The 22,965-nt window shown below is 36.5% G+C and overlaps 1 protein-coding gene across 1 annotated transcript in view; it reads right to left on the bottom strand.

Annotated features, from left to right (window-relative positions):
• Window positions 1–2,716: 2,716 nt before the first annotated feature.
• LOC306854030 (LHFPL tetraspan subfamily member 6 protein-like) overlaps window positions 2,717–22,965 on the bottom strand; it is a 110,583-nt gene continuing 90,334 nt past the window's right edge. Inside the window, exons 3-4 of the mRNA XM_079391814.1 lie at window positions 9,163–9,261; window positions 2,717–3,457 (exon numbers count right to left, since the gene is read on the bottom strand). Coding sequence (XP_079247940.1) covers window positions 3,339–3,457; window positions 9,163–9,261 — 218 coding nt within the window. The 3' untranslated portion in view covers window positions 2,717–3,338. The remainder of the gene's footprint in view (window positions 3,458–9,162; window positions 9,262–22,965) is intronic.

Below are 22,965 nucleotides of genomic sequence, written 5' to 3'. Positions count from 1 at the left end.
TTGGGAACCTAGGTGTGCTATTTGATAACATTCTTATTTCTGTCCTTTGAAAACCATGTTTCTAGCATTTGTAAAACCACAATTTTACATCTTAAAAATGTATGTAAAAAAATAAAATCTAAATTACAACATATGTTCTCAATGTCAAGTGCAGAAACATTAATTTATATGTTCATGACCTCAAGGTTAGATTATTGTAATGCTTTATTGGGTGGTTGCTCTGCACGCTCAAACAAACTCCAGCTGGTCCAAATTGCAGCAGCTAGAGTTCTTACTAGAACCAGGAACAATTATAAAGCCCTGAATGGTTTATTTGCTCAATACTTGAGCGAGGTCTTATCACATCATAGTCCTTCATGTCCACTGCAATGTGAAAACTCTGGCAATTTGATAATTTCTAGAATATAAAAATCATCTGCAGGTGGCAGATAATTTTCCTGTAGCTCCTTAACTCTGGAATAATCTACCTAGGATGTTCAGTGGACAGACACACTCAAATCTAAAGACCTATTCCCTTAACCTGGCATACACATAACACACTATCACATTTCTATAATTCAAATCCATTAAAGGATTGTCAGGCTGCATTAGGTCAACTAAAGTAAATAATAAATAAAGGTGGCTTGACTTGACTTAAATGTAATTTCTGCATGAGTTGCACATCATACATTGTTACACCACTGACAATAGACAATGGACCGTTTTTCCTGCTAAGTTTTGCTAATGTGAAAACACTTTAAGTTAGTAGTCTGAGCAACAGTATTCTTTTAATATGCTTAATTATATGTCATTGGCCCAGCTGGGTATTTGTTAAACATTTATTAGCATCAGAAATCACATGCTCACATCTCTTTCACATGTCAGGGCTAATAATAGCAATGTGTTCAGTGAAACTGCTGCATATAATGGCTGTAACGATATCAAACAGTCTTTTTGCTTTATCTTCTCTCACTGCCAGTGGTGAGATGTCAAGCTGAGATAATAGAGGAGTGAAGTGCTCTGTACACTTGACCCCAATGTGTCATGCTGCGCACCTCAAACTTCCAACAATCCCCAGCAATATCAATGGGAGAAAAAGATCTTACACAGAACTGCAAGACACTTAGCACCAAAAGAACAGGATATCTTAGAAGTGAGAATAAAAGCGACATAGAGGTTTCCTCTGTGTGTGTAGGGTATCGTGGGTATTATAATTATGGGAACAGATCACAGGAGCAGCTTCATGCCCCACTAATGAGTGTGTGAGCTCGGGATATGAATTATAGACACCACATATACTGTTAGCGATACCTGCCTACCAACTGATATTAGATTCACTTGGAATAAGATTTAACATAAACATTAAATGCTGCACATTATTCCAAAGAAAGCATAAAGTACTTTACAATTTTTTATCAAATGTAACAACTAACATGGAACCATCCAATCAAATCCTGATTTGTCCCAGCCTACTTTAATTCCATTGAGTGTCTTGTTTTACTCTGAAATATGTCAGATTTTGGAAGCATAGTTGGCTGAAAATACCATTTCATTCGAACTTTTGATAACCCTCATTTTGCAAATGGTGTGTAAAAGGTTCCGTGTGAAGTACGGTTGTAGCTGAGTAGATACCTAAATCCTCATAACAACTTATAAAATGCTTATTTTGTTTACTGTGTTGAGAGTTGCTGAAATCGCGTTTGGTCTCATACTGTATTGCGTATCTTGTCAGTGTCTGCACTTGCTTGGCCATTTTTAGTGATTAATAGGAAAGTGGGTTCAGCTGAATTCTAGTAGTGATTTGTTAGATAGGTATAAAAAAGGTTATTATACCGCAGCAGCGGTCGCGGCAGCCCTCGTGTGAAGACCGAAGAGTGTAAAGACCATCGACTCCACTGGGCTGGGACAAAGGATATAAGTATCGCTTTTTATTTTTATTTTAAATTTTTTTTCCATTTATATGTTTACTATTGAAATGTTGTTGTATGCATTTGTCAATTTTATTTAATTTCTGTATTTTCTTAAATGTGTGTGTATAGAGTATTTACAGAGTGTTAACTTTTAGTTTTAGTTACTTTTTCTTATTTGTAAGTCACTTTGGAAAAAAAGTGTCTGCTAAATGACTAAAAGTAAAGTAAAGTAAAAGTAACTAATGTGGACACATCTCTGGAGAGAGATTTAATGTACTGTAGTGTGTGTAATATTTTTTATAAGCTAATATTTTATGACTGATTAACATAAAAACTAAAATGTTGATAAACAGATTTTATTCACAAACACAAGATGAATCAAATAAGCAATGCTTCCTCTGTTGTCTTTTTAACACAATATGTCAATGAGTCATATTTCATCAGAACATACATTGTATTCTATATTTCTAGCATACATTAATGTAAAAATGATCAAGCTTTGAAACAAAAAGGCAATATATAGATATTAACCATGAATATTATTGCAATTCACAATGGATATGTAAATATAAACACAATAATGATAAATATATATTTTGATAATTTACATGAAGTCTGTATATATAATGCTAAAGATTATTTTTAATACACATTGTAATTGTAGATTGTTATGTAAACAATAAATACCTTTTATAGCACGACTCTGGAATACTTTATTCTGGAGTGGTCAAATATTTTTAGATAATGATTACTAAACTATATATTTCACCACTGTCCATAACAACATACCAGTACAACTAATTTTTTTTTTTTGAAGATTTATTTTTGGAGATTTTGGCTATCGATGCCAAATGATTTAATTTTTCATTTAATTCTTAAATGTAACTAAATATCATTTTAATCAATTAAATTTTTTTTAAATGCCAGCTTTAGTTTTAATGGGTTATAGTATTTAAATTATAGTATTTATATGTAAGGCATATTTCAGGGCATAGTAATATTAATATTTTATATATATATATATATATATATACAGACTTCATCTAAAGTGTCTGTTTTACATCTAAACCAAAGCTTAATTTGACAATATCAGTTCCAGAGAAAGAAAGAAAAAGAAAAAAAAAAACAAGCACACGTGTGATATTCACAACAGTGGACATAAAAAAAGACACACACACACACACACACACAATAATTGGTCCTTTCGCGATAAATACTCTCTCGTTTTTTTATAGAGAGCAGAGGAAGTACTGCCAAAAGTCATGTCTCTTTGCAAAGTGCATGCTCATTTTAATCACCCAAATGTTCATATGAGCATTTTGAGTCATTAATGAGTTGGAGTTGCATTAATGGAGGAAAGCCGTCATGCCATTGGCTGCAAAGCCGGTCTCCACTGAGTCTAAGGCATCTGTCCTGCTGTGGTTCAGGCTGTAGTTGAGGTCGGGTCTTCTAGTACGGGTATTGCTTTTGTTTCTTCCCTGCGAAACAGGCGAGCCAGGTGCACAGCAACATGGCCGAGGTGGCGCCGGCCCCAGTACAGTAGTATGCCCAGCCGATCTGACAAGAGCCTGAAGACAAGTCAGAGAGAAAGAGCACTGACATAAATGCATGAACACTGCATGAACTTCTGAAAGCTTCAAATGTCAAAGAATGAAAGGATCATATGTGTGATGGATGAAGTTTATGAAGAAATGGTATGTGATAGATAGTGAAAGATATGCTAAAAAGTTGTGAAATTTGGCACACCGATTAGGAACATTCTAAATAGGGGTGTTCAGTCCATATAAGCTACATGTTTTGAATAACCAGAGAGAATGAGAGAATGAGTTCGGGGAGTGGCTAATTAATATTATCATTACTATAAAGTCCCATGTCATTTAAGGTGCAACAAAGCTTACATAATAAAATGTTCTGAATACATATGTAACTGTCCATAACATTTATTTTTCACTCTTTTTCTTCAAATCTGTGCCCCTTATGGAGGGATTAGGGTGAGCGGATCCACAACAGCTTTGGCGCCTACACCCTATTGTTATCATTATTGTAATCGTCATTATTGTTTCACATTCTCATTGGTTTGTTGGCATGTGGGTGATTTCATGTGCAAGAAAACCTGTCAGCGAATTGCTCACCCAAGCAGAAACGTGCTTTTGCTGACTGAAACTCATAGTGTATTGTTGCACTTTAACTATATTTTTATGTTTTCGAAAGCAAAGCTAATTTTAAAAGTCTGTTGAAAACATATTTTACTTTTTTTTTTGGCATAAAAAAAGTAGGTACACATTACTCATAGCACTTAGCAGTCAGCATACCAAGTTAAAGAGGTCACTCACCACTGATTCTTAATATTTCTAAAACCTCCTAATATATTCTGATGAATTAATGATCCTAAAGTATAGTAAAAATTTTAACCAGTTAGTCTAGACACAAAACAATTCTCCTGTTTCCTTGGTACATCTTGTGTTAAGTGAATTAGTGTTATTTTAGCACTGATGTACTATTATATTTTTTGTTAATATTTTGATATTACAAAAATATTACACTATAATTTTGTTCTCATTTTATTTTTAGTAAAAGGTTTAGGAATTTTGTTTATTTTTTGTAATTCATCTTATTGTTTAATTATCATTATTATTATTATTTATTTGTTTAGATTTTAGATTATTAGATTTAGTAATTTCTGTACCTTAATTTAATCTAAACAAAAATGACAAATGTTGAAATAAAAAAAAAAAAAAAAAATTATATATATAGTTTCAGTTAATGTTTATTTTATTTTAATGTTTATTTTATTTAAAGTAATTTTTTTTTGAGTTTTAATTTTACCCAGTGGTTTCAGTTTCCACATCATGAGGAAACACCGATTTTAAATTTCAATTTAAGGATTTAACATTTCTCAGTGAAACTGGGACAGGATGTGACAAAATTCGATCAGTGATACAGGAATAATGAAGACGAAATAAACATTCAAAGCTATTCTGCCAGCTAGCAACTAACCCTAAATAAATGCTTTTCAAACAGACTCTAAAAACTTAATGATTAAACACAGCTTGTTTATTATGGATCTTAAGTTTTGCTTTGTTGCCAAGTTATGTATCTCTGATCACACAGAGGTCACTGCCAAACCAAGAGGCTTGCTGTGTGAATTAGTGTGTCATTTTGTGTCAACACTGTAAAAAAAAAAAAAGTTGAGCCAACTTAAAATTTTAAGGCAACCAGCTTCAGCAGATTTTTGAGCTCTCTGGCTCAACTTTTCTTTTTTTTTTACAGTGAAGTTCACCAAACTTGAACTCAACGTAAAATTCGCTTCGCGAAATTGGAACTGGAAGTCCATTAATTTTGCCAGTTCCTATTGAATTGACTATATTTTGCTCAACATTGCTTTGTTACCAATTTAATTTTATTTTTTTAAGGTCTATTTTCATAATTTTTTTGTCCTCAAATTTAGGTCAGATCATCTATGGCAGGGGCGTAGATTACGCGGGGGACGTGTCCGCCGCACTTTTTATAAAAAGTAAATTCGTCGACATGTTGAGGTTTTAATGGAGCAATGTATATAAATGCAGAATGATTTAAAATTCAAAGAGACAAGATAATTTATACATGACGTTTACGTTTCCATGGCAATCAGGCACTCAGTTTGTGACGTCACGACATGCCCAGGCTCGTGCCCGCGGTCCATCATTCATTAGAGGTCGAGATGAGTTCAAAGCGGCAAAAAACTTCACTCCTTTTTTACGAAGAAGTCAAGCAGCGTAAGTTGGCATGTGGGATCCGATTAGTGTTGCACAATGTTGAGTGACTCTGCCTATTGCTCTTGTTGAATAATTAGCAAGTTTTAATGTTCATTATATGGAGAAAAAAAAGCTGCCTGGACAAACATGCACTTATTTATTTTCAGTGTATTTTTCCGTAACTCTTTTGTAACGTCTTTTATTTTAACAGGTATGTATGTTATCAGAGCCCTTCAAATAAGAATAAAGATAATGTTGAACTGATATTTTACAGCGTTTGCAGCATTGTGACACTCTGCCAATTCTACATGATGTATTTCAATCAAGTATGCAAGCACTGATCTGATACAGGACCGATCTTCATTTAGGGGTGCTCTGTCATTATTGCACTAATTTGACGTTTTTATGTGTTGTCAAGAATGAACAAGAAACAGTCAGCCTAGGTTTGTTAGCAGAATCAGGACGACACACAGTGACAGGTGAGAAGAGTGGCTTTTAACACCTGGCTGTTTTTATATTGTATAAAATCTATTAATACACAAGCGTTTGTAGGATTATATATGGACCAATCATAGAAAACACATAATTAGTCAAATATTTATGTGTCAAATATGTCAAATATGTCAAATTAGTCAAATATGATGAAAAACTTCTCAGCTATCATTTTTAACTACAGTAGGTAATTATTAGCTTGCATATTGGTTGTTTATTAGTACTTAAGCACATATTAATTCTGCATGACCATATTCTGCATCCCATAATCATAAACTTAACTACAGCGACTACCTTACAAGCTATTAGTAAGCAGTAAATTAAGAGTTTATTGAGGCAAAAGTCATAGTTAATAGTGAATATGTGTTTATCATTCTAAAGTGTTAAAAAATAATTTAGGATACAAATGACTGGTTATTGTCCAGCAGTGTACTTAATTAGTTATTTTCTTCTGTATGTCACTATTCCCTGTATGTAGATGTTTCAAACACTACTTTATTTGCTGTAGACAGAGCCAGAAGTGAATTCAGAGTTGAGTGTGAATGAGGCAGAAAGTTTCAGTGAGGCTTCAGAGGTAAAGATTATTTACAGCATTGTCTATGATAAGATATTTCTTATACCTTAAAAATAGTACCTTTATAAGGACATCTTTGTAACTTATACTCAAAAAGGTGCACATTAGTACATTAGAGTACCAATATGTACCGTAATGTACAACTATGAAACTTTTTGATGTCCTTTTAAGGGTACTGTCCCAGTGACAAGCTGTTGTATTTCTTTCTTTTTCTTTTTTTCTCTTTCCTTCCTTCTGTTTTATAATCATATATAATAACATAATCATAAAGCATATTAAGCAAAAAGGTATGATTAAAAATAAAACCTGTCAATTAGACAAGGGTTAACTGAAAAAAAACAACAACAAAAAAAACAGGTATAACACTAGACATTCCGTCCCCCCCACTTTTGAAATGATGGCTACGCCCCTGATCTATGGTGATCAAAAATTAAATATTTCTGGAATACCATGATTAACAATTTACACCTTTATGCCATTTTGATCTAATCTCTTTTTCTCTCATTTCCTACAAAGTTTGTACAATCTCCAATAAAATTTGCTCAGATCATCCAGACCAAAAGAAAAAAGTCATGGTTGTATTTTTACAGATTGAAACAGTTCTCCCTGCCTCATCTGATTAGTATTCCTAGGTATTTGTATGTAACATTCACACATTACATTTTTGTGCGTTTGGATATATAGTTGAAACATCAAATATGAAGGTACTGACATATAATACATATTAGCACAAAAGAATGCATTCAGTTTTAGAAACATTAAATGCTTAAAAACCTTTCTATTAACATTTTTACATAACTAAATATATTTGTATAGTTATGTTTGTAGCTATTAATACAAGATTTAGTAGTATTAGTAGTAGTAACTTTGTAATCTAAGTTGTAATCTAAGTTAATGTGCACAGAAAAATAGAGAACAATCTATGACAATAATTCACCAAAGGTGAAAAGAAAACAATCTTTTCACCTTTGGTGAAATTTTTTATTAATTTAAAGCAACACTCGTATGGTGAGACACAAAACTTGTGTGTGACGTTTGTTTGCTTCATTATTGCAGTAAACATTTCAAACAACATTGTCACATTTGCGCTTAGCTTAAAATTATGTGCAACCTTTACAATAGCAAAGCTCCTCAGAGTGAGAGCAGACAACCTCAGGAAATAAAAATATTCTCAATTCCTCAACTCTTTTAAGACATACCCACTTGAGGTTACACTATAATGCTTTCTCTTACTTTGAAATCATGCAGCTGTTTTCACTCTAAATAGCTGTTTGAAATAGTAACACGATACTGTTTTTTATTATGAAAAATATTCCTTCTTAAAAACAGTTGAGGGCTGGGATTTGCCTAATGTGAACACAGTATGTCATTTGAATTAGTGTAGTTTGGGCGCTTGAATGCAAAACATACTCTCTGGGACAGTCTGAGTACTTTGTCAGGATCACATTAGACTTCTGAAGCAACGGTCATTTGCATTCTATCCTTCTAGTTTCATAGTGATTCATATTTTATGTTGCAACAGTTAGTGGTCTATGCTAAGTCAAGAGAGATAATAATATTGCTAATACTTTTTTACTGGTTTAAATGTGAATTGGTGCCGTTACTGTTCTAACCAGTCAGACGAATGATTTTCACCCGGTGTACAATAAAACAGGAGGTATGCAGCAGAATTTTCATTTTTGGGTGAACTATTCCTTGTTAAAACAAAAAGTGTGCTTATTTGTATTGAATGCTACTTGGAGTATGCTTTAAATCTTAAAATATATATTTAATAAAAAAAAAAGTTGATGATATGAAATGTTGATAATATAACAATTAAAAAGGCCATGTAAGTCTACTTAAAAAGAGAACATGACTGTTTCTCAGCATAATTTAAGTCATTATGTTTTATGCATGTAACTTATGTAACTGGGGTGCATTATTTTATATTACATATAATTAATATATTTAATATATTTAGAAAATATATTTAAAATGTTCTAAATTGCTACTTCATCATTACAAATGTGCAATCACAAATAAAATTTAAAACATGACACAGAAGTAAAATGCATTACAGTACATTTTAATTCATCATAAATGCTTGTCAGTATACATTTAGCATTTAGCAACCAAAGATAAATAATTATGAAATTACAAAAAAAAGATACTTAAAAAGGTACTTAAGTCCTTCTGAATTACGCTCAAAATAATTTAAACTGTAACATATTTTCATTTGCTGAAAATATTACATTCAGTAAGTATATTCTTTAACAGTGTATTATTTCTATAAATAGTTAACTTTTTTAAAGTATGCTAAAGTGTACTTTTTATTTATTTATTTATTTATTTATTCATTTTTTATAGTGATCTCTTTAAGCAAGGTCAACTGCTGGACATAATGCATTAAGTGTTTAATGCTCTCACTGTGTAATTAATGCAGATATTTTAAGATGTATGAGAACTTCAGAGTGTGGGTGACATGAGGACGTACCAAGTTCAAACTGATCTGAGCTGTTGTTGCATGTCTGCCGGACCTCCTCACTGTCCCACCCTAGAGGATACAGAGCACATCCTGAACCGATGAGCAGACCTGCAAAAACAGAGAGAGAACAAGACATGAATAACGTTGCTCATGTATAATAGATTAAACACACGCAGAAAGTTTTAGTGGTGTTTTATAAGAACTCTAAGTATTACATTTTGTTGTGTAACTCAACTAACACAGTTTGTACTATAGACATGAATGATATGTCAAATCAAGTGGCCTGTGCTATTATTTTTCTAAGTGATCAGACTTTTCAAAATGCCATATTAAGGGATATGCTTCTCAACCACCTTTAGTGTTGGGGCTCACAATCAACTTCCAATCAGCTGTCTGCAGCCCACAAGTGTTAACAACGATTGCTGAAGTGAGAACTCCATCTACCACACACCTCTATGCTTATAAATGGAAAGTCTTTGAGAGCTGGAGCTCCTAAAGGGAGAAGGACCCAGTTGTTTGCTCAATTCCTGTTATCTTGTCCTTCTTACAGGAGTGCTTAGATGGCAACTGTGTGCCTTCTACACTCAAAGTGTGCATTGCCGCTATATCGGCCAGCCACAGTGAGGTTGACAGGCAGTCAGTGGGCAGGAATGGACTGGTAATCAGATTTCTATGTGGTACGAGACGACCAATTCGTCCATCTACTATCCCCACTTGGGGTCTAGCTTTGGTTCTGAAAGCTTTGGCATGTCCTCCTTCATCGCTCCCTTCTTGAATCCTATTGATATAGCAAAGCTAGTCTGATAGTACATGTAAGTCCGTAATCACCTGCTTTGTTTGTTATCTTGTTATGCTTCGCTGACTCTTTTTGAGTCGCTTTGAATGAATCACTTTACAGGTGCTGTTGAATCAAGAACAGCTGCAATTGGATCAGTCCAATGCGCAAATAGATTGTTAAGTGTGTTTTGTGAACAGGTTCATTAAAAAGAATCAGTTCTTTCACAAATTGGAGAGAGTCTCAGAGGAGGTGGCGATTTTTTCAGGTCAAGTCAAAATAAAGGGGAACAATGTTTTTTTTATTAAATGCCTAATGAAATAGTGTGATATTATGCATCTATTATGCATGCATTTAGTACTAATGCCTAATGAAATTAAAGTGAAGAAAAATACTGTCCACCACTGATTTTTGCAAGTATGTTGGAGCGTTTCATAAAGTATTTAATTCCCATTTGCCAGAGAGAGAAAGAGAGAGAGAGAGAGAGAAAGAGAGATTGATTACGTTGCACAGAAGAGAGAAAGATGTCAAATTTGCCATCACTCCCGATGTTGTATTAGAAACACTCACACAGTAGCTTTAAATGGTTTTCTGTAATTTAATGCCATTAAAATAAATATATTAAAACATTCTAATTTATATTATAACAAAACAGAAACTGCCTTTAATCCGAAAATGAGGTCAGTAACAATCTCAGTGACAAAAAATTCTTAGTGACAAAAAAAATAAATAAAAAAAATCCTAAAATGATCATAAAACTAAAAATGGACTGAGATCACTTGAATCCCCCAAAGGTCCCCCAGTGCCACATAAAGATAGTGCGCTTTTTCTCCAGATTACCATGAGTTGGGGTCTTAACACAAACTCCCTTCTCACTCCAGGGGCCAGTTGCATAAACTTAGCCACCATGTTAAGACTGTGTCTTAAGAACTTGTTTGACCAAATAGCAGTTGCCAAGGGTTAATCAGTCTTACTTTTTCCAATACAAATAAGACATATCTACCTTTATTTAACTTTATTCTTGAAGAAAAAAAATTAGATGACTAACTTTTTGAGACTAGTCTTAACAGTTTATGCAACCGGCCCCTGATGCTGTCTCTGGATAGATACACAAGTCCTTGGCTAAGGGGCTTTTCTATCACATTAGCCTAATCCATTTAAATTTTTCCCTCATCAGTTTTAGCAGGGCCGGAGAGAGAGGGATAGGTACTGTGAGGCTCGATGATTAACCCGTCACACTGCACAGACTTACTGACAGGAATTAGGCTAATCTATACACTGCTGTACACAGTTTGAGCAAGGTGGGAGATGTCCTCACACACACACACACACACACATTTGAATACTTTTATTTGGATCTAAAAGACATTACAAAGACAACAAGATCCAAATACTCTGGGAAGAGTTTTTGACAAGGTGACAGATCTACAATTCGTGGCTCACATACTTGCACAAGTCTTTCCATTTATGATACTCAACACATTAAGGATAAACAAAACATCTCCGTCTCCATATTTGCATGCTCCCTATGGTGGCTGAAATAGAGCAGAATTTTACAAGCCTTTTTGCCTCCTTTTTTTGCAGCCCCCCTAACTGCATCCCTCTGATCACACTCTTATGGACATGGCCCAAACTTCCAAATACCAAAACCATTAATCTACATTTGTATCCAAGTTGGAGAATAAGATCTACCAGAGGTTGGTATTTCAATAGTTTGGAATAGTAGCAAGTATTCATATACAGGTCAAAACAGCAGCCCACCTCAAAGATACATACAGATTTCATAACCTCATTTACAATTACAATGTCGGGAGTATTTGGAATGCTTCTAAAGTAATCACCGTCAGATATGTTATGATGAAACCAGCCAATTCGCACAGTGCTATGCTTGTAAATCTTACTATCATGTCCACAGATTACCTTTTCCAACTCCTTTGCAAACAGATCAACCAAACGGTCATGTCTGGCCACATAAAGTCCTTTATAATTGTAGCATCCGTTTAGTATATGAGCAACCGTTTCATTTTCCTGCTGAGTTGGATGTAATATACAATAGGGTTCATGCTTTGATGGATACCATATTGCCAAATTATACTTTGTTGGTAGACACTGTAGCCTTGCTTTAATCATGAATATCAGAATGTCATCTGAGATTGAAGGGTTTGACAGGACAGAATGAGACACTGAATGGTCGGCAAATTGAAGTAATGCAAGGTTTCCTTGTAATCTGAGACCCGTCCAGTGCTGTCCATTTTGGGTCTGTCTAAAATGAAGAATTGAGGCTCTTACATGTTTAATCTGTAGCTGATGAGGTGTACTGTCTTTGAGTATCACCAGGGTGGAAACCAGCGGATCGTTGATTATGCTGTCGTTAAGAGCAACTACTTCTCCGTCGGGTCCCAGCCAGGACAGCTGTATTCCTGTACGGCAGCAGAGGTCGTTTAAATCCAGCCAGTCGGAGCGCACTCCAAATCCAGCTGCTCTGATGTCTAACTTTCCGTTCTGCTTAAGTTTAAATCCAAGAAACTGGGACTCGTTTATGGAAGCAGCAGGTATTTTGCGACGCTGTAGATGTAAAAACAGCGATTCGCGTGATAGTTCTCTAACAGTTGTATCGTCATTGTTAAGCATGTTTAGAAGATGTCCTGTTCTGGACGCAGTGTAGAGCCATTCAATGTTTGGGGCGCCGAGACCTCCGTCTCTACACGACTGGAAGATAATGTCCCTAGTTGTATGACTATTAAGACAAAACCATTTCCTCACCAGCTTCACCGTTTCGTTGTTCATCGCTGACAGTGTACGTTGTGGAATATGTACGTTCGGCAAAAGGTGTTGGATTTTAGCCGCTGCGATCAGCCTGATGGCTTCAATCTTCATCATTATGGGGAGTGGGGCAGCATCAATCAGCCCAAGTCTTTGGGTATACTCATGACACAGCTCTGTGATCTGTTCCTCCCAATCGCCACTGACGTTAAATTTATGACCCAGATAAGGATATGTTTCGTGGCGTTCATACAGTCGGATGCGTTTCTGCATTAATGAGAAGGCAGGGGGCTTGTCAGACTTTGCTTTATACCATCTGTTTCCTCCACTGCGTCGTTCATAGAATGCAGCACATTTTGTATGTTTGATGTCTAAACCCGACCACCTTATGAACTCATCCGTGCGGAGGAGCATGTTGGAAATTACACTTTCATCTCGAGGAGATTTCCACATCGTCTGCATAGCCTTGCACTGGGTTTGGGGATCGCACACCTGCAGGCGCGCACTGGCACAACCACTTCATCCAGGAGTTAATCGCCAGAATGAAATTGATGGCGCTCCACGGGCACCCTGTTTTGATGCCGATTTTAAGTGGTATGGGATCGGTTAGGGCGCTTCCACATATGACTTGGATGTAAGAGTTATTATAAACATCTTTAATTACATCTGCATACAGCTGTGGTAATCTTATTTCGTCTAATGCGTGAAACATGATATCATGGGGCAATGTGCCAAATGCATCACGAAAATCCAAAAAGACAGTGAAGAACCTGGTAGATGAATGTTTGAAGTCGTGTTCATGTTCATCCCCTGCCTATTGATATAAGCTTTTTGCTTTGGTGAAAGTATTCCTGTCTCTACTAACCAAGGAAGTATTCGTGACAGCATACATTTCATAAACACCTTATAGACTGTAGGTAGTAACGAGATGTCTCTCCAGGTAGATGGGTCGTCAGGAATATTATCTTTTTTGGGGATACGGTGGATCAGGGCCCCTTTCCATGATTCTGGAACTTTACCATTTTCCAGACAGATGTTAAATATGTTGGTCAGAATTTGACACACCATTTGTTTGGTAGTCTTCAGCGTTTCATAAGTCACTCCATCAAGTCCGCTTGCTTTATTATTGGGGAGGTCATTAACCACTTTCTCCACTTCAGTGACAGTAAACAGAGAAGTGTTAAGCTGGCTAGATTGTACGGGAAATAATAATCCAGTCCAAGGCCTTAACACGCCTTCAAGCCTCTCAGGCGCGCATTTAGAAGTGTAGTAATTCTGCACAGTTAGTATATTATTTGCGCCGACTGGTACATTTGGGTATGTACTGTTGTTAAGAATAATTTGGATTGCTCTAGATTTTCTGTTCTGCCATAAATATGCAAGTTTATCTTTGCCCACCTGCTTTTGTTGATGGGTTCCGCTCCGTGGCGCCTCCAGTGCTGGCTGAACGATGTCCCGCAAAAAGCGTAACTCCGCCTCGATCCAGCCGGCGAGGGAATCTGCGGTCTGGGCCTCAGGAAGGCCTCCGCTGACTCGTGGCATTTTCTTCAGTACACGGGTTGTGAACTTCAGCAAAGGTAATCCAAACTGCCTTCCATTTCGCCGGATGATTGTAAAAGTTCCGTTCTTAAAATAAACTCCATTTAAAATGCAGATGAGTCTAAACCATTTTATCGGCGTTTCTCCTGAGAAGAGGAAGTTACGTTTATCCTCGAGGTGTTTCGTGTCCAGGGTCTTTCTAAATGCTCTCTCCTGATTTTGGAATAAAATCCACTCATCCTGGCCCAGTGGTCTTACAGTGGACGAAAGGTCTGTGTAGTTTCCACCCGCTGGGTGATTGAGCACGGGGTCGTGAATAGTCCAGCTTTGTTTATAAATCCTGCCGGTCTGGGGCGCATCTTTGAACGCGCTCTTTACTGTTGTTATAAGGCACATTGTCAAAAGTAGTAGCCAAGAGTCAGCCATGTCAAAACACACTTCCCTGCATTAACGCTGGCAGTTACAACGGGACACACACACACACACACACACACACACACAGGCATTGAGATATTAATCAGGACTTTGCAATCATAAAGGCCATCTAGAATGTATATTAAGACATCATCACAATGTCCATTTACATTTGGCAGTGTGAATTAGAAATATCTTGTTGATTCCAATATTTTTTAAGGGCAAGCTCTAAATGAAACCATGTCACACCCTCAAAAATGCATAACTGTGTCTAGTTGCAAGATAAAATATGACTGCGTCAAACAAAGAAGCAGATCTAACTGCATTTTTATGAACACAACAGTAATCTGTACAGGATTTTATATAAAAAAAAGAAAGAAAGAAAGAAGCTAATCTAGGAGTGTGTCAAAGAGAAATGCAGAAGAATGACGAGGCAGCATAAACAAGACAAGACAATAGATGTGTCTCAAACAAAAGGCTGCATCCTAGTGAGGACACATCCTTTCTAGTAAGTGTGCATGCCGCATGGTTACGACAATGTATTAAAAACTAAAATTTCACGAAAGCTAAAACAGAGTTGAACATAGCCATTGCAGCCACAAATTAAAACTGCAGTCTGTAACTTTTTTGTGTTCAAAATATACAAAAATTTATATAATAAGTGAGTACACCATGAATCCATTTTCCAAACCGTGTTTTTGGCTTGTCCTGAAATACTCCGGGGGGCTGTTTCATAAAACTAGTTTACCAAATAAGCCAGGCTTATTTCAGTAATTCTGACTTATTTTCACTTGATTTGGTTTCTGAAAGCAAAATTACCATAGCTCAAGCTCAGTCACTATGGCAACTTATGCTGGCAAACTAACCTGGTCCGGAGCAGGCTAACTGTCAGGCTAAGCTGAGCTCCTCTAACACTGACAAATAGGAACGCATCGATATTACCACTGACTCTCTCACATACAGTCAGTTTAATTTATTATCGGTCCAAAAATAAAAGTATACAGAAAATACACCTTAAATAATCAAATAAATAAAAAATAGGCTACAACCAACTGTATTTAATGTATTGTGCCCAAAATGTAGGCGAATGACATTTTAACATTGTGGCTACTTGTGCATGCAGTTGATCAGAAGTTTCTAGCCATGCAGCCTTTCTCTCTGAATTTATGACAGCTGTACCTTTTATGGTTATTAGAACATTAAAACATTACAATCTAAAATGGCTCTTTAAAGCATTAAAGCTTAAAAACACAAATCAAAAGTTAAAATCACTGAATTAAAAATGTAAATTTATAATAGAAATCAGAGTACATTTTAACTGATAAGAGGAACACACATTTAACTCATTTGAGCTAGTGATTAACAGTTGCTGCTATCATAAAAATACACTTATATGTAGGATTAAAATTCTACGCGTCACATTTAATGTCATCAACAAATATTTTGGCAGAATGTATATTTTATTCTGAATTCTTGTGCTATTATTCTATTCTGCTCTGTCTGTGTAGCGTGCATGCGCGCAGCAGCGCTCGTTCACTCGCATAAGCCTCGCCCACTCCTGACAGCAAAATTGATATATTTGCATTACTTTCTAACATTTACAGATGGAAAATATACATGTGACGTGTCACTTATGCACTGAGGAAAACGCAATATCTCAAATGCATTAAACAGCACAAATATTCTCTGTTTGCGATGGTGGATCGATTTGCTCCATGATCGACATTAAGGGCTGCTTACGAATAAGCGTGCACGTCATATCCTGACTCACTGAACCTGGATCGATTTAGTCAGATTACGTGAACTTGAATTGCCGTATTTGAGAGAAAATGCAGAGGTATGGACAAATATATGTACTGTGTGTTACAACTGTGAGACTCATTTGCCTTTTTATGAGAAAACTTGGCTTGATTTTCTCACACGCCTGCGGATATAGGATATAGAATATACATATATATATATTGATACAATTGTTCAGCATTCAAAACAATGCAGGGGTATAACAATATATCGTGTCACAATATATTGTAATACTAAAATGCAAATGTATACACTTGTACACTTAATATGTAAATATATTTTAATATGTAAAAAAAATCTATGTATTTTATTTTATTATTTATGTATAGTATTTCAATGGAAATGTCATTTATTTCCCTTTGACCAATAAAAGTTGTGTGGCTATACATTATGGAGAGCTTACGAACAAGTCCCACTTTAAGAACAAATGTGCAACCAAACTGTGAACTAGTACTAATTACTAACTCCCTAGTGAGAACATTTGTTTGATTCTGCAGGGAAAGCAAGGAGCTGCATTTTATTTTAAATATTACATAAGTGGAAAGCACCACTTATATTTTGAAACATGTACAAATATTTTTTTTTTTTCCCCAATGAGTCTGCATCAAACAAAATAATCCAAAAGAAACTCAAGCTTCTTAATTTTGTGTTCAGTGCCACTAAAAGTTTTAGCACCGCAGAAATGTGAAAACTTTGCATTTATATAATCTTTGCTGCAGCAGAAGCACAAATGTGTTTGCCAACAGCCCAGCCATGTTGTGACGCTAATGTATTCCTGCTGAATATTAAACAAAATCATAAATTCTCTTTCAAGTCGTCAGTAATGTCAAGAGATAAAGAGGCGTGTAATCAGCTAGAAATGCCCCGCAGCACTCAAAAGTAAAAACAAAAGGGGTACATCCTCCATCCTAAAAAAAATAAAGGAATGCGGCATGAGAGATTTTTTTTGGTCTTCATTAATCATGAAGTGGGTGCTGTCCTCATTTTAGCACTGAGAGACCTATAACACTAATACTGCTAATTAGCATAGTGATAAAACTGTATTTCTGTTCTCCATACTTCATTTAGTTATGGACATTTTAATTTGAGCTGTTAGTTGCATAAAGCCTGTTAGAGGTTAAAAAGTGGGTGAAAAATCCAATTGTTGTTGAACATTCAGTTCATAAAAATAAATACGTTTTTTTTTTTTTTTTTAAACAGAAGATAAAGGAAAGCAGGAAGCACAGAAGAACAAAGACTGCTCTTCTCATCCTGTTCCTCTGCTGGAGCAGGATGACAAGGAGAAATGGGGAAACAGTTTCATTGCCTGTTGATCATCAGACCAAAGTGTTGCTTCTGTCTTTTATCTTTTCATTTTTTTCCCCCTCCATTGTTCACACACTTCTTTTGCCAAAGAATTCAGTCAGGAATATTCCATCACCACAAAAATTAATTATGCATATTACACTTTTTTCTTTTCATTTCTTTTCTTTTCATTTTTTCAAATGGGAATGTGTGCCAAATAATGATGGTGTTCCTATGCGTACTCTCCAAAGGAGCAGGAGGTGAGGCAACATGGCTTATCTCAAGATCTAAAACATACTGAACATTAGAAATGCTCCCCAGCATGTCATGTCAGAAATAGGCATATTATAAAATGGCCTATCATTTGTCAAAAAAACTTTTCTAACTAAAATGAAATAGTTATATGGAAGACAGCTCTTATAATTTGTGGTTTTGTCAAGTTGAGTTTGGCTAGAGCAAGCTGTCTTGATATTGTATTTTGGTCTAAAAACCTCTGGTGTGGATCTCAGATTATGGTCTCAGGCAAGACTGCAGTGTATTTCCTCAAATAAATGTCTATTGGTCTGAGTCTGGATCCTGGAGGATCAATTCTTGATTCCAGCTGAGTTTCAAATAAAGCAACCAACCAGCAAGACACCTGAATCTGGATCAAAATAACTACATACAGTCCCTCCTCAAGGCATATGTTTTTTAAACTAGTGCCCACCATATAAAGTCTGTAATTTTTCCATCTTTATTTGATTGCATTTCATTAAGTCTTTTTCCCCCTGAAGTTTAATCCCATCCTCCACACTTATTATGTGGGTTACTGAAAGACTGAGATGGGAAGAGGAGGGACAGAGGGTGGGTGGAGATTACCAAGAATGGAAACAGCAACTTTGTTGATGTGCCAAGAAACCACAGGGAGGTGGAGGTTCTGAACGCCAGCTAGGAGAAGCACTTGATCACGGGCCTCAAAAGTTGCTCTCAAAAAACTGGGCTATGATGTGTCTCTTGTCTTTCTGTTTCCTGTTACATCAAACTTTGTGACCTCTTTATGTCTGTTTTTCTACTTCAATGATAGACACAAACAAAAACCCTGCAAGTGCGTTGATGATTCACCTCACGTCAGTGTCCCAGATGTGCATGCAATTACTCGTTTGAGATGAAAAGTGGCAAGTTCTAAACCACCATAAACATGCTATAATAAATTCCATCTATTTCAGAGAGGTTTTGATATGCAACAAGAGGTGCTTTGGTTTTTAGAAGCACCCTTGTCGTGGGAAAGGAAAATTAGTTATTACGAAAATCTACAGCTGCGTTTTAGTGACTGATGTTGCTTATGGTTATTGTGGAAAATGTCTGATACACTTGTTACACTTTATTGTGCATTTGTAAAAATGACAATCTCTGCATGTCTGGCATTATAATGTGTAATTTTATGACTGTGTTACAGAAACAGAATATCGAGGTATAAATCAACAAAACAATTCATCTGTAATACTTATGACTGGTCAGTTGTTGCATTCTGCAGTCAAATATTATGCAGGACTTCATGACTACAGACCTGTGGCTCTAACATCTGCGGTCATGAAGTCATTTGAAAAACTGGTTTTGGCTTATCCGAAGGACATCACTGGACCTGCTGATTTTGTCTGGCCAGAGGAGAATGACACTATTTCGACAAACTATTTCCCCGTCTAAATACTGTAAAGCTGGTATATCAAGCCGATGTAAAGCTGCTTTGACACAATTTGCATTGTTAAAAGCGCTATACAAATAATATTGACTTGACCCTTACTGGACCCCCTGCAGTTTGCCTACAGAGCAAACAGGTCTGTGGATGATGAAGTCAACATACATCTACATCCTGCAACATCTAGACAGACCAGGGACTTATGTGAGGATCCTGTTTGTGGACTTCAGCTCCGCTTTTAACACCACCATCCCATCACTCCTCCAGCCCAAATTAACTCTGCTTTCCGTCCCCACCTCCATCTGTCAATGGATCACCAGCTTCCTGACAGACAGGCAGCAGCTAGTGAGGCTGGGAAAATACACATCCAGCACCCGTATGAACAGCACTGGAGCTCCTCAGGGCTGCGTTCTCTCCCCACTGCTCTTCTCCCTCTACACGAATGACTGCACATCTGAAGACCCCTCTGTCAAACTCCTGAAGTTTGCAGATGACACCACAGTCATCAGCCTCATACAGGACGGTGACAAGTCTGCCTACAGACAGGAGGTTAAAGAGCTGGCTGTCTGGTGCAGTCTTAACAATGTGGAGCTCAAAATGCTCAAGAGAGTGGAGATGATCGTGGACTGCAGGAGAAACCCCCCTGCTCTCAGTGGAGTCATTCAGATTCCTGGGCAGCACCATCTCTCAAGACCTGAAGTGGGACATTCACATAGACTCTATTGTCAAAAGGCCCAGCAGAGGTTGTACGTCCTTCGCCAGCTGAGGAAGTACAGCTTGGTAGCTACTTTGGTAGTCCGGACTGCTGAGCGAATCATTGGCACAATCCTCCCCAGTCTCCAAGAACTATTTATCCAGAGTGAGAAAAAAGGCTGGCAAAATCACTCTGGACTCCTCACATCCAGCACACTCCCTCTTTGAACTGTTGCCATCTGGTCGATGCTACAGAGCACTGAGCACCAGAACGGCCAGGCACAGGAACAGTTTCTTCCCTCAGGCAATCCATCTCATGAACATTTGAACTCTTAACAATAAACATGAAACACACAACACTATCATACTTTTTTTTTTTTAAAACACACTTATTACATTTCAAATTTGCACCTAACATACCTATACATAATAAATTGTCTAATTTGTATATTGTGTTTTTGCTATTTTGCACATGGTCTATTTTGTATATTTGTACTTTTTTTTTGTATTATCTGTGTCCTGTCCTGTCACTGTCATTCTGGTGCACTGTGGCGCTTCTGTCACCAAAACAAATTCTCATATGTGTAAACATACCTGGCAATAAAGCTCATTCTCATTCTGATTCTGATATATTTGTATATTAACTGCTAAACTATATAATTGGCTGTTCCACCAGAAAACCAAAATACCTGTAGCAGTGCATAACCTTTGAATACAGAAACTTATTTGAGTATTTTTACTTTTTTTTTTGGTTTATTAATAATTGGCAAGTTTAGTTGTTTGTAATAATTTTAATACATTATTAAAAACATAAATTAGAATAATAATGGTACGATTATTCATATTTTAAATTATTTTAAAACCTGATAATAATAATAATAATAATAATAATAATAATAATAATTGAGGACTGGTGTGATATGGTCAGATTTTCTGGTTCTAGTCAGAATCCTGGCAGCAGTGTTCTGGATGAGATGCAGCTATCTAATGGTGTTCTTTGGAAGGCCGGTGAGGAGACCATTACAATAGTCCATTACATTACCCTGCTGGTGATAAAGGCATGAACAAGTTTTCCAAATCTTGTTCTTCCAAATCTAATTCTTGCAATGTTTTTGAGATGATAGTATGCTGATTTAGTTACTGCTTTGACATGACTACTGAAATTAAAGCCAAGCTCACACTGTGCGATTTTGGCCACGATTTGGTCGTCTGAGACAAATTTTGAAAATCCTAAAAGATTCCTATAATCCTAGGCTAAAATCGGTTGTCTAGATCGCTGGTTTGACATGTTCACCGACAGCCAATTAATGGCCGTTGCGATCAATTTTTTCCTCCGATTAAATTCTGGCAGTGTCAGAAGATTTCAGACACTTTCCTGCAGTGTGACATCTCCTACGACGACCGTCAAACCAAGAACCAATAGGAGCACTGAACTTGATGACGCAATTGGCGCGACAACTTCAAACTTCAACTTCGTTATTTGTAAAAACAATATATGTACAAAGTAAAGTTTACTTAAAGTTTATTTAGTAAGGGGCAGGATGTTTAAACTCGAATAACAAAATTACCTCAAGTTCGCTCTGTAGAACTGGAAGTCCATAAAGTCCTCTTTTGCCCAGCCATGACTTGCTCCACACACGTCGTCTTTTTCGTTTTTTTTTTTTTAACATCAAGGCATGTAATTAATAAAACTAACGCTACACGTTGCTGTTGTTTGCTAGCTACCATTATAGCGAGAGAACGCGGGTCACGTTTTGATGACGTAAAACTCCGGACAAGTCTTCTTGAGTACATCCGTTTTTGTCGCGTCTTGACTGTCGTACAGTCTGACATTAAGACAACGGAGATCCTACAGTCTGACATGGGGATCATGTTCGTACAGTGTGACAAGCAACAATCGCAAAAGACTATTAAAAATCGCACAGTGTGAGCCCGGCTTAAGGTCTGTCTCCAGAAACACACCAAGATTTTTGACTTAATTTTTAGTTGTTTGACCCCTAGAGTCAAGGTATGCATTCACCTTGAGAACTTCATCTTTGTTTCAAATGCAATGACTTCAGTTTTCTCCTTGTTTAACTGAAGAAAGTTTTGGCATATCCAACTGTTAATTTCATCAATGCATTGGCAGAGGGAGTCAATGGGGCTATAGTCATTTGGAGATAAGGTTAGGTAAATCTGGGTATCATCAGCATAGCTGTGATAGGCAATTTGGTTCTTCCTCATTATTTGACTTAGTGGGAGCATATACAAGCTAAACAAGAGCGGTGCAAGAATTGAGCATTGTGGGACTCCGCATGTCATGGCCGTCCACTTAGACTTATGCTCTCCTATACCCACATAATAACCTCTCCCTTCTAAGTATGACATGAACCATTTGAGTACCATCCCAGAAAGCTTAGGGGCCCTATGCGTTTCAAAATGGCCCTGTGATACGTTTACATAACATTTAGTCATTTATCAGATGCTTTTATCCAAAGCGACTTACAAATGAGGACAATGAAAGCAATCAAAATCAACAAAATACATACAACTGTCATACAATGTTGATATTATATTACTGTTATCATACAATATACAATATTGATACAACTGTTTACATACAAATGCCATATTTATTTTGTGAAAATGACCAGATGACTTCTGTAAAGTTAATTCAGAACAGGGTTTGTAATTTAGAACAAAGACAAACACTTATTATTGCTAGCGTTTAAAGTCAGACGTTGGCCAGACAATACTGACATATACCAGTTAAACAAGTTGGCATGGCAACCAGCAGATTGGGATTGTTGACAACCATCTGAAGTTGTGGATGTGGGTGAGATCATAATATGAAAAAGATTTTTGCAACAGGCATCCATCCATGAGCCAA

This window comes from Barbus barbus (assembly GCF_936440315.1).
Source record: "Barbus barbus genome assembly, chromosome: 34".
In the NCBI taxonomy this organism is placed as follows: Eukaryota; Metazoa; Chordata; class Actinopteri; order Cypriniformes; family Cyprinidae; genus Barbus; species Barbus barbus.
This window is presented reverse-complemented; position numbering and strand designations above follow the sequence as displayed.